At 41.2% G+C, this 17,214-nt stretch overlaps 2 protein-coding genes and 1 pseudogene across 3 annotated transcripts in view; all 3 read right to left on the reverse strand.

Moving 5' to 3' along the window:
* LOC309327550 (epididymal sperm-binding protein 1-like) overlaps positions 1–17,214 on the reverse strand; it is a 96,967-nt gene that overhangs the window by 28,791 nt on the left and 50,962 nt on the right. The gene's annotated exons all lie outside the window — the stretch shown is intronic.
* On the reverse strand, positions 3,719–4,691 carry LOC309327042 (olfactory receptor 11A1-like; annotated as a pseudogene). The gene has a single exon. The product of its transcript is annotated as an olfactory receptor 11A1-like (transcript).
* LOC309327043 (uncharacterized protein) lies at positions 11,376–16,620 on the reverse strand (the record flags this gene model as incomplete). Its single annotated transcript, XM_081836079.1, has 3 exons — positions 11,376–12,518; positions 14,993–15,115; positions 15,703–16,620. The coding sequence occupies 3 exons, from the start codon at positions 16,618–16,620 to the stop codon at positions 11,451–11,453; spliced, it is 2,109 nt and encodes a 702-aa protein (XP_081692205.1). The 3' UTR covers positions 11,376–11,450.

Here is a 17,214-nt window from a genome sequence, read left to right on the forward strand (position 1 = left end):
CCTCCACTGCAAGGCAAATACATAATAACATGAGGCAGAAGATTGAACTGCTGAATGAAGCTCCAATGCCAGTGTGGGTGTTGGGATATACAAGCCCAGGGATCCAGGTTTTGTTCCTTATAACACAGATGACCTACATTCTATTGGTTTTATACATAAAACCAACACTTTGTTGCTCAGCCAAAAGCCATAACACAAGAGCTAATAAGAAATGAAGGTACAGTCAGATAAACTAGCTGACTCACAACAAGCGATAATGCTAGCAACCCATATAGAATCAAAGGAACTGAATGGAGAAGTTCAGCAGCTATGCCTCACAACTTTTGATCAGCTTTTAAACGTAAGGAAAGGGATTGAGTCAGGTGAATCCTTGCAATAAATAGTAATCTGCTACAAACAGCTCTTAGGTTTTTGTCAGGGGATTGTTCAAGGGAGTCGGGACAGTGCAGAATATTTTACTAAGCTGTCTCAGAATTTGGGTGTTGGGAAACATCTGGAGAATTATTACGGTGTCATAAAAAATACAAGCCATAGCAGGATGAGAAGAGCAGTACAAAAAAGGGTTTAGAATATGAGTATTTTTTTAGGATGGTGGAACTTTTCTTCTGTAAACAGCCTTCCTGTAAACACTCTATTACGAAGCCTCTCACATCTTACTCTCATAAGCCATGACCAAGGATCTTCAATGGCTGATAAGGTTAAAGGATGGAGGGGAGCAAAGTCTTGCATGAACTGTCAATCTACCACATAGAGTCTTTAAGGCTTTGTGAACTTCTTTGTTTCTCAAACTGTAGATGAGAGGATTGATCAAGGGATTCAAGATGGTGTAGAAGAGTGAAAATACTTTATTGAGATCTCTCAGAGTCGGGGTGTCTGGCAACATGTAAACAACGATTATTGAACCATAAAAAGTGCAAACCACAATGAGATGAGAGGAGCAGGTCAAAAATGCTTTTTTCCTCCCAACAGCTGATGGAATCTTCAGGATAGTACTGATAATACAAACGTAGGATATGAGAATCAACAAGAATGGGGTGACAGTGGTAAAGAAGGCCGAGAAAAGGGTAAAGAGTTCAATGCTGCTAGTGTCACTGCAAGAGAGTTTTTCAATTGGGGTGAGGTCACAAAAGTAATGATTGATGACATTGGGCCCACAGAAGTATAACTGAGCCAGGAGACCTACTAGTATGCCATTAAAGAATGGACCATTTGTCCATGTGCCAGCCATAAGCTGACAACATAGTTTTCCATTCATGATGGAAGCATACAGCAAAGGTCTACATATTGCCACATAGCGGTCATAGGACATCACGGCCAGGATATATGTTTCTATAGCTACAAAAGAGCCAAAGAAATAAAACTGGGTTAGGCACCCATTTAAAGAGATGGTTCTCTTTTGAGATATCATGTCAGCTAACATTTTGGGCAGGATGACTGAGCTGGTACAAGTCTCCAGGCAGGACAAATTGGCCAGGAAGAAGTACATGGGTGTGTGGAGGTGCTGATCAGCCACAACAAGCAAAATGATGAAACAATTCCCAGTTAGTGTCAAGATGTAAATCATGAGGAAGAAGGAGAAAAGGAAAGGCTGCAGCTCAAGCAGATTCCCAAAACCCAGGAGGATGAATTCTCTGATTGCTGTATGGTTTCCTTCTTCTGTGTTCCCCATTGCTTTAATCAACTGGAGGTCAGCACAACCCTACAACATAACAAGAACCAATGGTTTTAATGAAGTGGTATTCACATATTTTGGGGACAGTACTGTGCAAACCTATACATGGCTACTCAGAAACACCACTGCAGAAAATTCAACGAAACTTATTCCCTGTTTGAAAAATGCATAAATGATTTCAATAGAAATTAATAATTGGAGCCAAATGACATGTGTCTTATTCAGTCTAAAATTCTTGGATATCTGACATCTTAGTTCTGAGGGTTAGGCAGGGCTTTGATGAAAGCATATGGCTTTAGTACTTACATGCACCCATTTACTGTTGGATTATGCTCCAGGAGTTAGTGCTGCTAGCAGAGGTTGTGTGATGAACAACACCATGCAACTGAGTGTCTCTGAAACTGCCTCTTGCAAAAACGTAAAAAGTAGTGAGCCTGGAGACTTACTGCTGATTTTCTAGCTGTGTGGAAAATATGTATGATGCAAGCAACTTCTTAAACCCAACAGGGATCCCAATATTAATTCCTCCTCTGTGGACTACTATCTCATCTGGGTAAATTGTGACCTAGAACATCTATAGGTAGGGATGTTAGAGAATTCAAAACAAAAATAGAAACGGAAACTGAAGAGGAAAGTGATGAAGCTTGCTTATTTGCCCCATATTCAGAATAGAAATCAATCAAGTGAATACCAATTAGTATTTGCTGTTGCTGGTGTGCAGGGTTTTAAGCATAATCGATAGCGTTATTTCCCCAATTTAAATTGTGTTCCCTTTGCATTGAAATGAATGGCCTTTGAAATGAAGAGAATAGTGTTACATCATTGATTACATCAATTACTTTAAATAGTAGGCAGTGTTTTCTTCCAAGCTCAGATGGTTTTGCCTAAGGAAGTGGTCTTTTGGGTATATGAAGGCAATATGGATTCTTGAGGGTGAGGATTGCAGGCTTGATTGAAGGATGGCAAGAATAACAAAAGCAATGCACACTTAAGTCTGAGCAGACTGAAGAGGATATATTACTGTATGCCGCTGAACACAGTTCACAGAAATAGACTACAGGAAACATACTACTCCATTGCTAGGCATGACGGAAAGAAATACAGTAAGCAGCATAGATCATGCCCCTTTGGTTGCTGCCAGGGAAATCCGTAAACACAGCTGTAGGTTGTCCCCTTTAACACATCCAGAAACAGACACAGCTAAATATTAAGGATCCAGCACAAAATCTGTTTATTGAGCATTTATCCTGATGTGCTTGCACAAAGATTACACATATTACAGCCATTGTACTTATGGCCATCAACTCAGGGTAAGGAGATAAGGAGGAAATTACCTACTTTCATTTGATTTAATACATCAAATCAACACTTTCTTGCTAAGACAACAGCTATAACACAGCAGCTGGTCAGAAATAACAACTGAAAGCATAGTCAGATAAACAAGCCCATCCGCAACAGGTGATATAATGCAAATAAACAGAGGAGAAGTCATACAACTAAATGGAGTACTCTAGTCACCCCAACAGAGTTCAAAAGACATACCCAAAAATATTTTATTAGCTTTTAAACATAAAGGAAAGGGGTGAATTCAGTCAAACGCTTTTTTTAAAAAATGGCAATAATATTTTTAAAATGTAAGACACAAAGAGATGAAGAGGTCAAAAAGGCTTCTCTCCACCCCCACCCCCCATAGCAGAAGGGAAGTTTAGGATGGTGGAATCCTTTTTTCTGTAAAGCCCTTTCTCTAACCACTACAGTACAGTGGTACCTCGGGTTAAGTACTTAATTCGTTCTGGAGGTCCGTTCTTAACCTGAAACTGTTCTTAACCTGAAGCACCACTTTAGCTAATGGGGCCTCCTGCTGCCACTGTGCCGCTGGAGCACAATTTCTGTTCTTATCCTGAAACAATGTTCTTAACCCGAGGTACTATTTCTGGGTTAGTGGAGTCTGTAACCTGAAGCGTATGTAACACGAGGTACCACTGTGCACTACACAGTCTCTCACATATTATTCTCACAAGCCATGATCTTCAATTTTTGATGCGCTTAAAGGGAGAAAATTGAGTAAAGCCTTGCATAAACACTTAATCTACCAAATACAAACTTTAAGGCTTTGTGAACTTCTTTGTTTCTCAAACTGTAGATGAGAGGATTGATCAAGGGATTCAGGATGGTGTAGAAGAGTGAAAATACTTTATTGAGATCTCTCAGAGTTGGGGTGTCTGGCAACATGTAGACAACAATTATTGAACCATAAAAAGTGCAAACCACAATGAGATGAGAGGAGCAGGTCAAAAATGCTTTTTTTCCTCCCAACAACAGATGGAATCTTCAGGACCGTGGTGATAATGTAAATATAGGATGTGAGAGTCAACAAGAATGGGATGATGGTATAAAAGAAGGCCAATAGAACGGTGAAGAGCTCAATGCTGCTAGTGTCACTGCAAGAGAGTTTTTCCATTGGGTTCAGGTCACAAAAGTAATGGTCTATGACATTGGGTCCACAGAAATGTAATTGAGCTAGTAGGTATATTACTATGCAATTAATCAACATACCATTAATCCATGTTGCAACTATAAGCGGAAAACATAGTCTTGTATTCATAATAGAAGCATAAAGCAACGGTCTGCATATTGCCACATAGCGGTCATAGGACATTATTGCCAGAAGATACGTTTCTACAGCTGCACAAGAGGCAAATAAGTAAAATTGGACTATGCATCCATTCACAGAGATGGTTTTCTCTTCAGTTATCAAATTGATCAACATTTTGGGCAGGATGATTGAACTATAGCAAGACTCCAGGCAGGACAAATTGGCCAGGAAGAAACACATGGGGGTGTGAAGGTGCTGATCAGCCACAACAAGCAAAATGATGAGAAAATTGCTAGTTAATGTCAAGATGTAAATTGTGAGGAAGAGGGAGAAAAGGAAAGGCTGCAGCTCCAGACGATTCCCAAAGCCCAAGAGGATGAATTCTTTGATAGTTGTCTGGTTTCCTTCTTCTATGTTCCACATTGATTTAATCAATCTGTGGTTAACAGAGTCCTAAAATAGAATAAGGACCATTTATTTTAGTGCAGAAGTATATAGTACACTTAGCTGGAGTTTTTGCTGGCATTTTCTATGGGACTCTGAAGCTGAGAAACACTACAGACCCGTTGTGCCACTCAAAAGGTGGGAGTACATAAAATAGGGTTGGGGGTGTAGATAACTCACATGGCAGATATTGATCACCCTCACAGCAGTCTGCTACAGAGATATTTCTACTGATTCATTGTATAGCATCTCTGGAACTATTAGATTTTACAGTTCTCCCTCTCACTGCAGACAAAGAAGTTGAACCAAAAATGGGACAGGAGTCTGTCCATGGAATCCCTTCCTTGGAGCAATGGAAACTTATTTAGGTCTCCATTGTCCACTCCTATTGCTGCAATAGTGGAGAGGGCAGAAAGGAGGCATTATGGGATGGCTGTACTGGGGATAACTGAATCTAAAGCCCTCCCATTTCACCATGGCCATCATCCATAGAAACACATGCTGCATATACACCAGAATACAGAGGAAAATACCCCCAGCCCTGGAGCTAGAATATTTTATTTTCATTGAAATCAATGGAAAGGAAAAAAAATTTTAAAAAAACAACTGCTCACCAAAAGGAGAATATCATGCCCCTCACTCTGCAGATGAAAGGCAAGTATGTATTTAGATTGGGTGGGTTCTCTGCAATGAGTTCTTTTTCCTTTGTCCCCTTTCAATTCCTCTGTTAAAGAAATTATTCATGCAAAGCACCTAAAATGCACAGGAGTACTTGTAGCCACCCACAGATTGTTTGATGCTACCTCCCATCACCCATGCAGCAAGTCACAGATGATGGGACATGCGGTTCAGGAACACGGTTTCGACCACAAGTTTGCCATCTTTGCTCTTCACACTAAGTAAGTGTTCAACATTATTACTGAATGAAGACTTAGCTCATCCATTTGGATTGGATGAGCGGCAGCCCAAACCATGAATATATTTTGATGAAAGGACTGTGAAATCCTATACATGTCTAATCAGAAATAAACTACACAGAGTTCAAGGGAACATACTCCCTTGTTGTGAAATTGCAACCTAAATTAATACTAGGAGAAAAATGCATTTTTGGCTATGTTGTTCCAAATTATTGGTTTTATAGTATCTTGGTTCTCAGGGTTAGACAGGGCTTTGATGAAAGCATATGAATTTTGTACTGACCTGTACTCATTTCCTGTTAGATTGTGCTCCAGGAGTTAGTGCTGGTAGCAGAGGTTATGTGATGAACAACGAGTGGTCACTTTACTGCCTCAATATGCAGCTGAGTGTCTCTGAAACTGCTTCTTGCAAAAGTTTTAAAAGAAATGAGCCTGGAGACTTACTGCTGATTTTCTAGCTGTGTGAAAAACATTCATAATGCAAGCAACATTTTCAACCCAAAGGGGATCCCAATATTAATTTCTTCCCCATGGACTAATCCAGTGCCTAACCACCAAACCTTACAAAGTTGTGACGATTGCTATGTGGTAGGCAAAATCCAAGTGGCCAGTGCCAATCTGCCAAATGGAAAAATTCCTACCAGGTCCCCGTTCCAAAACGGGCAACCAGCCAAAGTCCATAGCAAGGCCCAAAACCTAAATGAAGGGTGGGTGGGCAGGTGTTCCACGGAGCAAGGTCAAGAAGGCCTCCAGCGTCAAGCCGCAGTTTTAATTGGCCCCACAGCCCCACACCCTGCACTCCCATTGGAGCACAGACCCTAGGGTGACTGTGGCACCACCACCAGTGCAACACAGTGTAGAGCCCTGCCCCCACATCGGGGGGGAGGGTGTCCTGCACCCAGCACACAACCTGGACCCACCATTAAGAAGATCCAATTTACCGCTAAAGTTTACTACATTTGTTGTTGTTTCTAATTAATTGATGGCATCACAATATTATTTAATTATCACTCTCTGCAGGTGGACAGGTAGATCCTTAGGTGGAGAGCAATGTCCACACAGAAAGGCCTCCTGCTTCCAGTCATGGAAAGCTCTGAAGCTTCCCCTCCTAAATTATTGGTGCTTCAATGGCAGAGATAACAAAAAGTAGTCATTCAGGGTGCGGGGTACTGGGGACAGATCAAACTGAGCTTTGGATCATGAGACTTCCCAACCCCCTAATGTGTATACACACAAGGCTCACTGACACATTAAATGTCTACTCAGAAATAAACCTCACATACTTTGGTGGAATGTATTTCCTTCTTACCAAGTGTGTGTAGAATCCCACCCTAAATAAATAACAGGAGCCAAATGCTATTTCTGCCATGATGTCCAGAATGTTTCAGTTTGTGATATTTTGCTTTTTAATGTTTGACAGGACTTTGAAAGAGGTCAAGAATAGAAGCATACGCTTTAGTTCTTACCTGCACTCAGCTCCTGTTTCCTCAAATAATTTTCCAAGATTTAATACCCGTAGCAGAGGATTTCTCTAAATCTGCGATGAAAAACAATGAGCTGCAGCTCTATTGTTCCTATTGTAAAACAAGTGTTTCTGAAACAGTTTCTTACAGAAGCTTCAAAGAGGTAAGAAGTTGGACTTGCATCTGGATTCTTGGCTGTGTGAAAACTTTTATGATGTAAACAACCTTCTAATCCTAAATGGAGACTCCCATATTAAATCTTCCATGGAGCATCTACTTCATTTGAGAAAAGTGTAATCTGTGACATCTGCAAATTGTTTCAGCCACACTAAACCATTTCCAAGCTCTCACTGTTGGCTGAAACATATTCATACTCAGAATACAAAGTGGACTGCTATTTGTCTGTCGACAGAGTTGCAGTTTTCTGATGAGCCATCACACAACCAGAATTGTCAGCATTTTTATCATAGAATTCCTCTCAGGTAGCCCTGGATGTATCAGTAGATGGCCCATTTATGCTGTGTGCAGGCAGAGATGACTTCAGAAGCTCTAATGAGCATGTGTGGATTTGGCACAGAGCCTATTCCCAAAGTACCACAATCCCATTTGAGTTGATTATGCTTCGTTCTGAGTACCTCAAAAGCCCAATGCTGTATCTCAATAATGTTTCAAATTAAGACTGAGTCAAAAGTCCTTACTTCAGAAGTTTTTTGGGGGTGGGGTGAGATTTGAGGGAACCTCAAATAATGGATCAATTATTGGTAGTTCATTAGTGTGGAGCTTATCATGTGTTTGGCTGTGCTGACACACTGGGCATTGTTGTTTTACGAAAAGCTTCCTTTTATCTCTGCTGACATGGGGGTGGTGTGCAGATAGGGCCCACTCTTTTCACCCTCCAGAATGCCCCACACAGAAAACCTTGTGGAAGGAGGGGGATGATGACCACCAAGAGGAACTCTGCACTGCCAGCTCATGCAGAAGAGCGAAGATGGAAAATGAAAGAAAAAAGGAAATTTCTGCAGCATTCCATTAATCATGCAAATCCCGAGGCCCTTCTCTCAGTTCTGCCCCTCTCACAGGCATGCTTGGTAGGGACACAGGAGAGGACCTTCTCAGTGGCTGCTCCCAGACTTTGAAACTGCCTCCCTAGAGAAGCTAGACTGGCTCCTTCCTTGTTGGCCTTCCACCAGCACATGAAGACTTCCCTGTTCCAACAAGCATTTGAGAACTGACTGCTTTTAATGAAAGGGCTGGCGCTGTGCTGTTTTCATTGTAATGATTCGTATGGGTTGAAAGCTTTTATGTATGTATATAGTTTTAATTTGATCAATGTTTAATTGTTTTTTAATTATTGCTTTTTTTCTATGTTGTTAGCGGTTCTTACTTTTATCTGTAAGCTGTCTTAAGTCCCATCAGGGAAAATGGAAGGGTAGGTAAGATGTTGAAATATGAAATCTCACAGACAAAGAATGTGAGAGTATGAGATCGTAGAAGCCAACTCCAGGGTGCTGTGGGTTCCAGGCACCCCCAAAGTCAATGAGAAAAGCCAGCAGGCAGCAGCGGTGCTGCCTCTGAGAGAGAAGCAGTTCAGCTCCACCCTCCGCAGCCAGCCAGCGAGGCACCCTTTTCCGGAGGGGGGGGGAGACTCGGATGCAGAGTCTCTTTGTTTCCAACTCCAAGCCCCTCCCCACAGAAAAGGGTGCCTTGCTGGCTGTGGAGAAGAGGAGCAAGAGGAGCCGTCACCACAGGCCACCTCAACATGGATGTGCAACATCACACACACAAGCCTGCACATCGTGCATGTGACGTCACATACACTACGTGCAGGTATGCGTGTGCAATGTCACACATCCATGTTGTGTCAGTGGGCACCCACAATCCTGAGGGCAAGTTGGCACCCCTGTGTGAAATTAATATTATTTGCCTATGGTCTTTCACTCTTATACTGAGTGATGTTCCTAGACTTAGTACCGATAGCAAAGGAGGTCTGTGGAACATGGATGGCTCTAGCCTAAGTGAAAAAAATGGATATTTCTGAAACTGCTTTTTGTAAAAGCTGAAAAGAAATGAGCTTCAGGAGTTGGTGATTTTCTGAGTGTTAAAAAAATATAATGATGGTGCAAGATACCTTCTGAACCTAAAAGGAATGTCTACATTAATTGCTGCTTCTTGAGAATAATACACTGGCTGATATTTAACTTACTGGTTCTGTAGGGTGGTTGTAGGGAGTTGACAAATAAGTCAAGACTGTGTCAAAAATGAAGAAGACTTAACTGAGGTCTGTTCATGGATGTCTAGTAACTTGTAACACTCCCACTAATCATTTATTGTACGTTAAAAAGGCAAACGAGAAGGGCGGGTGAAAAAGGACTTTTGCCTTCCAATAGTCAATGAAATCTTTAATCTGTTAACAATAGTACAATGATAAAACATGATTGTCAGAAGAAAGGGATGGCTGTGACTATAAATGCATTTTTATACACACTTCGACACTTGGCACTCACACAGGCATTTTTGTACACATTACTTTGAGAACTGCATTACAGAATCTAGAGATGTACAGTGGTGCCTCGCAAGACGAAATTAATCCGTTCCGTGAGTCTCTTCGTCTAGCGGTTTTTTCGTCTTGTGAAGCAAGCCCATTGACGGCTTAGCGGATTAGCGCTATTAGCGGCTTAGCAGCTTTTAGCGGCTTTTAGCGGCTTAGTGGCTTAGAAAAAGGGGGGAGGGGGGAAAACGCAGGAACTCGCAAGACATTTTCGTCTTGCGAAGCAAGCCCATTGCGAAGTGCCTCCAAAACGGAAAACCCTTTTGTCTAGCGGGTTTTCCGTCTTGCGAGGCATTCGTCTTGCGGGGCACCACTTTATGGATTTTGAAGCATGGCTGCATTTCAGTTTGCATCTTGTTTCAGAATGTGGAAGCTGAGTAAGTTTGCCTTGGAATGCAAGCTGAAATGAATTTCTCTGCCTTTTTTGTTGCTGTTTAGTCGTTTAGTCATGTCCGACTCTTTGTGACCCCATGGACCAGAGCACGCCAGGCACTCCTGTCTTCCACTGCCTCCCACAGTTTGGTCAAACTCGTGTTAGTAGCTTCGAGAACACTGTCCAACCATCTTGTCCTCTGTCATCCCCTTCTCCTTGTGCCCTCGATCTTTCCCAACATCAGGGTCTTTTCCAGGGAGTCTTATCTTCTCATGAGGTGGGCAAAGTACCTACCTATATATCCCACCTGCTGCAGTGCAGAGGAAAATTGTTCTCCTAAACTACCATACCCTTAGAAAAACAAGTGATTCCGTGTCACAGACTACCTAGATGAAGAAGAATGGTGGGAGGCTACAGCTGGGGAACACACACACCCCAGGAAGCATCAGAGTTGTAAGGTTCTGAGCCAGGAAATGCTCAGTGGGATGCTGGTGGGATACAGAAGACAGGCCAGAGGAAGAAGGGGGAGCAGATGGGTTGGAAGCTGAGTAAGCAACAGATTAAGTGAGAGTGAGGCAGTTGAGTAGGAGAAGCAGGCTGAGGTTGTGACAGATCCACAGCAACCTGCCAGTTCCACTATTTCCTTCTCCCCTCCTATTCTGTCCCCAAGATCAAGGAGGATATTACATAAAGCAGAACAAAAGGCACAGAGAGCCCCTCCTCAAAGGAGTTTGCAATGGTTAGGAAGGCAGCCAGCTGAGGAGGAATCTTAGGAAGAAGTGGGAGGCTCAGATCTTCATTTCTGGCAACTGATTCATCAGGCTAGACCTGCCCACGGAGTTTCGCTGATGTGTCCCTCTGAATAATGACTCAACCTTACTGCTCCTTTCTGAGTTTCTGTGCTGAACTGCAGCTGAAACAGCTCTGACATTCTAGCAGCAGCAGCAGCAGAAGGGAGGGCAAGAGAGGTTCATAATGAATGCAATGGGTGGAACAGTTAAACTCACCTCTCTTCATACTGCAAACTCAAACCAGGTCAGATGTGGTGTCCAATTGGGATTTGTTTGTTTGTTTGTTTGTTTGTTTGTTCTTTAACGTTCCAGGTCTTCATCTTTCCAAGGCACACAATTCACTGACAAGCTATACTGGATATTTTTATCTTAAGCTCATGGATAGAAGCTCCAGTTTAAATGTGGATGTTGGGATGATGCTTTGAAGCACAAGGATATATTCCATTTGTTTGTTTATACATATTACTGCCATCAACGCAGGGCTAAGCATCTACAGAGCAAGCAACTGACATGTCATTGCTAAGCTAAAAGTCATAGCACAAGAGTTGCTCAGAAATGTGAATCAAAAGCAAAAATTATCGCAACAACATATTTCAGTATGCCAAAAGGAGTTCAACAACCAAATGGTATGGCCACCCAGATGAGGTCAGCAGCTATGCCTCAACACTTCTGATTGCCTTTTAAGCATTGAGGAAAGGGATGAATTCAGCCGGATCCTTGACAAATTCAGATGACTCCTTAGAAAAAATAGCCATCTACTGCAAACAGTTCTTAGGGCATTGTGAACATCTTTGTTTCTCAAGCTATAGATGAGGGGATTAATCAAGGGAGTAAGGATGGTGTAGAAAAGGGAGAAGACTTTATTGAGATCTCTCAGAGTCGGGGTGGCTGGCAACATGTAGACAATTATTATTGTAGAATAAAAAATGCAAACTACAGTGAGATGAGAGGAGCAGGTCAAAAATGCTTTTTTCCTCCCAATAGCAGATGGGATCTTTAAGATGGTGGCAATGATGCAGACATAGGATATGAGAGTCAGCAGGAATGGGGTGATGGTGTATAATGCACACAAGAGGAAGGCGAAGAGGTCGATCAGGCTTGTATCACTGCATGCGAGTTTTTCCATTGGGATCAAGTCACAAAAGTAATGGTCTATGACATTTGGGCCACAGAAGGATATCTGGGCCATCAGATAGGCTACTATGCCATTGCCCAGCAAAGAACTAATACATGGCCCAGCCATGAGCTTAACACAGAGCTTTCCATGCATGATGGAGGCATAGTGTAAGGGTTTACAGATTGCCAGGTAGCGGTCATATGACATTGCTGCCAGGAGGTATGTTTCTATAGCTGCAAAGAAGCCAAAGAAAAATAGTTGGGCCATGCAGCCACTAACAGAAATGGTTCTCTCTCCAGTTATCAAATTGCTCAACATTTTGAGCAAGGTGACGGAGCTATAGCAAATCTCCAGGAAAGACAAATTACTCAAGAAGTAGTACATGGGAGTGTGAAGGTGCTGATCAGCCACAACCAGCAAAATGATAAGGAAATTCCCTGCTAGCGTCAAGATATAAATCAAGAGGAAGAGGGACAAAAGCAAAGGCTGCAGCTCAGGCTGATCCCCATATCCCAAAAGGATGAATTCGTTGACTGCTGTCTGGTTTCCTTCTTCATTCTTCCACATTGTCTTTATCCAACTGAGGTCAAGGCAGCCCTATAACATAATCAGAGCACTTTTAATACAGAGGTGCACACTGAGAGCGAAATCCATGGGTGGAGGGTAGGAATGGCGTGGAAATTTGATTCATTTCACATTCAATTTTAAATTTATCAAATTCACACTTTCTGGTATAATATGATAATCAACACATAGCCATCCTCCCATAGTATCCAAATTTTGTGATGTAGTTATCCAAACAGTGTTCACAAATATGCACGTATTATGGGAAAGTGTGCCAAAAAAAATGTAGATTTGTGGAAGTACCATACAAAATTGCATTATATTGCTGGCCAAAATGTGTCTGTAAGAAATACACACAAAAATGCAGAACAACCTTCATGGGGATTTCTCTTAAGAAATACAGATTGCTGCAGATATGTGGTGAACTGAATGTGGAAAAAATAGAAGCTGAGAAAATGAAATTAGATAGATTCTTCCATCCTTAGCAGTGTCCAGCCACTCCTGCTTCCATCCAAATTTTGCCCCCCTCCCCTATAAATGTTGCTCCAATATCAGACAAAGCAAAAAGGAGGGCTTCTGGAGTCATGTTGAAAATGGATCAGGCTAAACTTTGGATCCAAAGTCCTCCTATTCCCCTGAGGTATAGGTACACAAAATACAAACACATTGCCTTGGATGCAAATACAAGCTATCTCTACACATGTACAGGTGTTTGTGTGAAAAAGTGTACACTTGTTAATTTTGTACAGCTCATGTAGAAACATGTGTACATGCAGATAACTGTATGTGTTTTCAGTTGTTGTTTACACACACCTATAGGTTGTATACTCAATGAATCTGTATCTGTACTCCCCAACACTCACATCAGAACTAGGAGGAAAGCACATCAAATCTTGGAACTGGTTTATGTATTTTCCTTACCATTGAAACCAGTGGGGAGGAGAACATTTTAGTAAAACAGCTCCCCCAAAGGGGAACAATGCCATGCACATGATCTTCCACCCTTTATAGAATTGCACCCAAAAATTAACAACAGGAGCCACATTCCACTTCTGCTATCTTTTCCAATATTCTTGGATTTTGGTTCTTAATGTTAGTCAGGGTTTTGAAAGATGATGAAGATAAAGCGTGCGGCTTTAGTACAGTACTTACCTTCCCTTATGTATCTGCATTCAGTGATTAGTACCAGGATCAGTACAGGTAGCAGAGGATTTCTCTGAATTTGTGTTGAAAAACAATGAGCTGTAACTTCATTGTCTCAGCTGCAAAATAAGTGCCTCTGAAGAGGCTTCTTTCAATAGCTTAAAAGAAGCAAGTCTGGGGACATGCTTCTGATTTTCTGGTTGTGTGGAAATCATTTATGATGCAACCAATCTTCTAAACCCAAAGGAAATCCTGATATTAATTCTTCCTCCATGAGACGGCAGTCACCTTTTTCCTGCACTCCAGAGTTTGATGCACTTTGGATCTCTGTGTCTTTTTATCTGCCTTTAAGTCTTAGGCTCAAATTGCCTTCTGCTCCTCCTAGCGGTCACTTCTCTCACTTGCATCTCATTAGCTGCTCCCTTTAAAATTCAGCTACTATGTACAGGTATTATAGCTGGGCATCAGTTTGTACTATGTGACCAAGGTAGGGCAGGAATATGAGGATATTGTTGGTAGCTAGTATGGGAATAGAAGCAGCAAAAAATACAAATGGAGAGGGAGTCTTGTATTGGACAGGAGGTTCTGGGAGCAGAGAGAGGCTATTGTTTCTTTATTGTTGTTTAACAAATTTATATCCTGTCTTTCCAGAGAAACACATCCAAGACAAGCAAACACAAATAATCAATTTTAATAAAAGATATCATAATATAAAAGATAAATATTATATATATATATATATACATACATATAATATAATATAAAAGATCAATTTCAATAAAAGATATAATGATATTAATAAAAAGAATCACATCCATGAATGCAGCAGCTTGATTTTAAAAAATCAATGAAGGGATAAAAGCTCATCACATGAATTAGAAACATGGTTAGCTTGTCATTCAAACAACAACAACAATGCTCACACCATAATGAACCCTAAAAACTCATTTCTGTAAAACATCAATATGCAAGAGAAAAGATGGCAGATACTATCACTGAAGCTGATAAACTAGGACAACAACTTGGCAGATCAAATGTCTTGTAGGTAAGAAAAGCCATTATATAACACTGGAAGGCCAAGTAGCGGAGGAAAGAATGAACTTCCCCAGGGAAGGAATTTTAAAGCTTGGACATAACTGAGAAGTCTCTCTGCCATATTCTTGTCCCAGTCCAATGGAACTCAGAAGTTAGTAAGGCATGAAGGAGAGAACTTTGGAGGGTATATGGGCCACCTAAGTCATGGTTGTGTGCCGCATATAGGAAAGAGCTAAGACACACACACCAGACTACAGAAGGAAGCTGCAGCAGTGGTTGATAGACCAGGTTGAGAACTCTTATTCTTTTCCTATATACCTGGGGGTTACCACCTTTTCCTTCTCCTTGAGACTGATGACTTCCCATTCACTTTTATCTAAGTGATCACTGAACCCCAAAACACAGAACAGCTCAAGAAACTGCAGAATTAGAAACATCAGGAACACCAGTTCCTGAAAGAAAATGATCATGACAAAAAACATGGCCTTGTATCCAACATTAGTTCTGAGAAGATATATATTAAAATGAATGAATCTGACAGACTTACATCCATTAATTTCAGTGGATCTATTCTGAGTAGAACTTGGTTGGAGTCAGCCCATTAAAAAGACTGCAAAAGATGGAAGTACATATAGACAAACAGGGATATGACTTGAGTGTGCATTTCTGTGATAAAGAAAATATTTTTAAAAAAACACAACTCCTAAATAAAACTAACAGCAAATCTAGATCTGATGTTTATTACATAATTTGCTTTTCTTGAGTAGTTAATTATTCTTTAACAAATAGCTAGCCACACGGGAAAATGGAGAACAGAAGATCAGGACCATAGGATGATGTGAAGGAATCCAAATTTGCTCCTGCACTGATCCTAATTATAATTACACACACACACACACACACTATATTCATAGTAAGAATAAAGTTTCCACTGGAGCCAGGGTTCTGCATACATGAGTACTTTGACTAGCTGATAAACTTAATGGAAAGGAAAGAGTTCAGATCATGCCTTGCAAAAGATGTTCAATTTCTTCCAAACTCGTCTTAGGGCTTTGTGAACTTCTTGGTTTCTCAAGCTGTAGATGAGAGGATTGACCAAAGGATTCAAGATGGTATAGAAAATGGAGAAGACTTTATTCAGACCTCTTAGAGTTGGGGAGTCTGGCAACATGTAGACAATGATTAAAGTGCCATAAAATATGCAAACCACAATTAGATGAGAGGAGCAGGTGGAGAAGGCCTTTTTCCTTCCAGTGGTGGATGGGATCTTTAGGATGGTGGCAATAATGCAAACATAGGATGCGAGAGTCAATAAGAATGGGGCAACATTAAAATTGAAATTAAAGAAAAGGGCGGTGAGTTCAACCATGCTTGTGTCACTGCAGGACAGTTTTACAATTGGGATGAAGTCACAAAAGTAATGATCTATGACTTTGGGACCACAGAAGGATAGCTGAGCCATCATGATGATCACAATGAAGTTAGCCAGCAAAGAATTAATCCATGTTGCAGCCATGAGGTGAACACAGAACCTTCTACGCATAATGGTGCTGTAGTGTAAAGGTCTACATATAGCCAGATAGCGGTCATAGGACATTGCTGCCAGGAGATAGGTTTCTATACCAGCACACAAACCAAAGAAATAAAACTGGGCTATGCACCCACGAACAGAAATGGTTCTCTCTCCATTTATCAAATTGGCCAACATTTTGGGTAAGATAATCAAGCTGTAGCAAGTCTCCATGCCGGATAAATTTCCCAGGAAGAAGTACATGGGAGTGTGAAGTTGCTGATCAGCCACAATGAGCAAAACAATCAGGAGGTTCCCAGTTAGTGACATAATAAAAACAACCAGGAAGAGGACAAAAAGAAGAGGCTGCAGTTCAGGGAGATTCCCAAATCCCAAGAGAATGAATTCTATGGTGGCTGTCTGGTTTTCTTCTTCTCTATCCAACATGGGTCTTGTGTCAAACAAATGAGACATCAACTATAAAATATAATCTGAAATATAGACATTTTAATGTAGAAGAACCATGAATTATATTTTGTGCACGCAATTTTCTTGTAAATGCAACAGGAATGTCAGTCAAATCCATCAAAAGTGAAGAATGAAATTAATTCATTCATCAATACCCCTTCCTCTTGGTTCATGTGGGAACCAATGACACTGCAAGCAATAGCCTCCAGAAGATCAAAAGAGACTATGAGGCTCTGGGCAGGAAATTGAAGCAATTAAATGCACAAATTGTCATCTCATCTGTCCTCCCAGTTGAACGACGTGGCCCAGGGAGAGAGGGAAAAATAGTGGAAGTGAACAGCTGGCTTCGCAAACGGTGTAAACAGGAATGGTTTGGATTCTTAGATCACGGACTGCAGTTTCTTGAAGATGGACTTCTGGCAATGGTTGGGAGGAATGTTTTTGCCAAAAATCTCAGAAACCTCATCAGGAGGGCTTTAAACTGACTAATGTGGGGGAGGAAGACAGTGCTCCTGAAGGTAGGAGTCTATCAATTGATGAAGATGATCATCCAAATGTCATAGACCAAATGGA

This window comes from Podarcis erhardii (assembly GCF_964252035.2).
Source record: "Podarcis erhardii genome assembly, chromosome: 13".
NCBI lineage: Eukaryota > Metazoa > Chordata > Lepidosauria > Squamata > Lacertidae > Podarcis > Podarcis erhardii.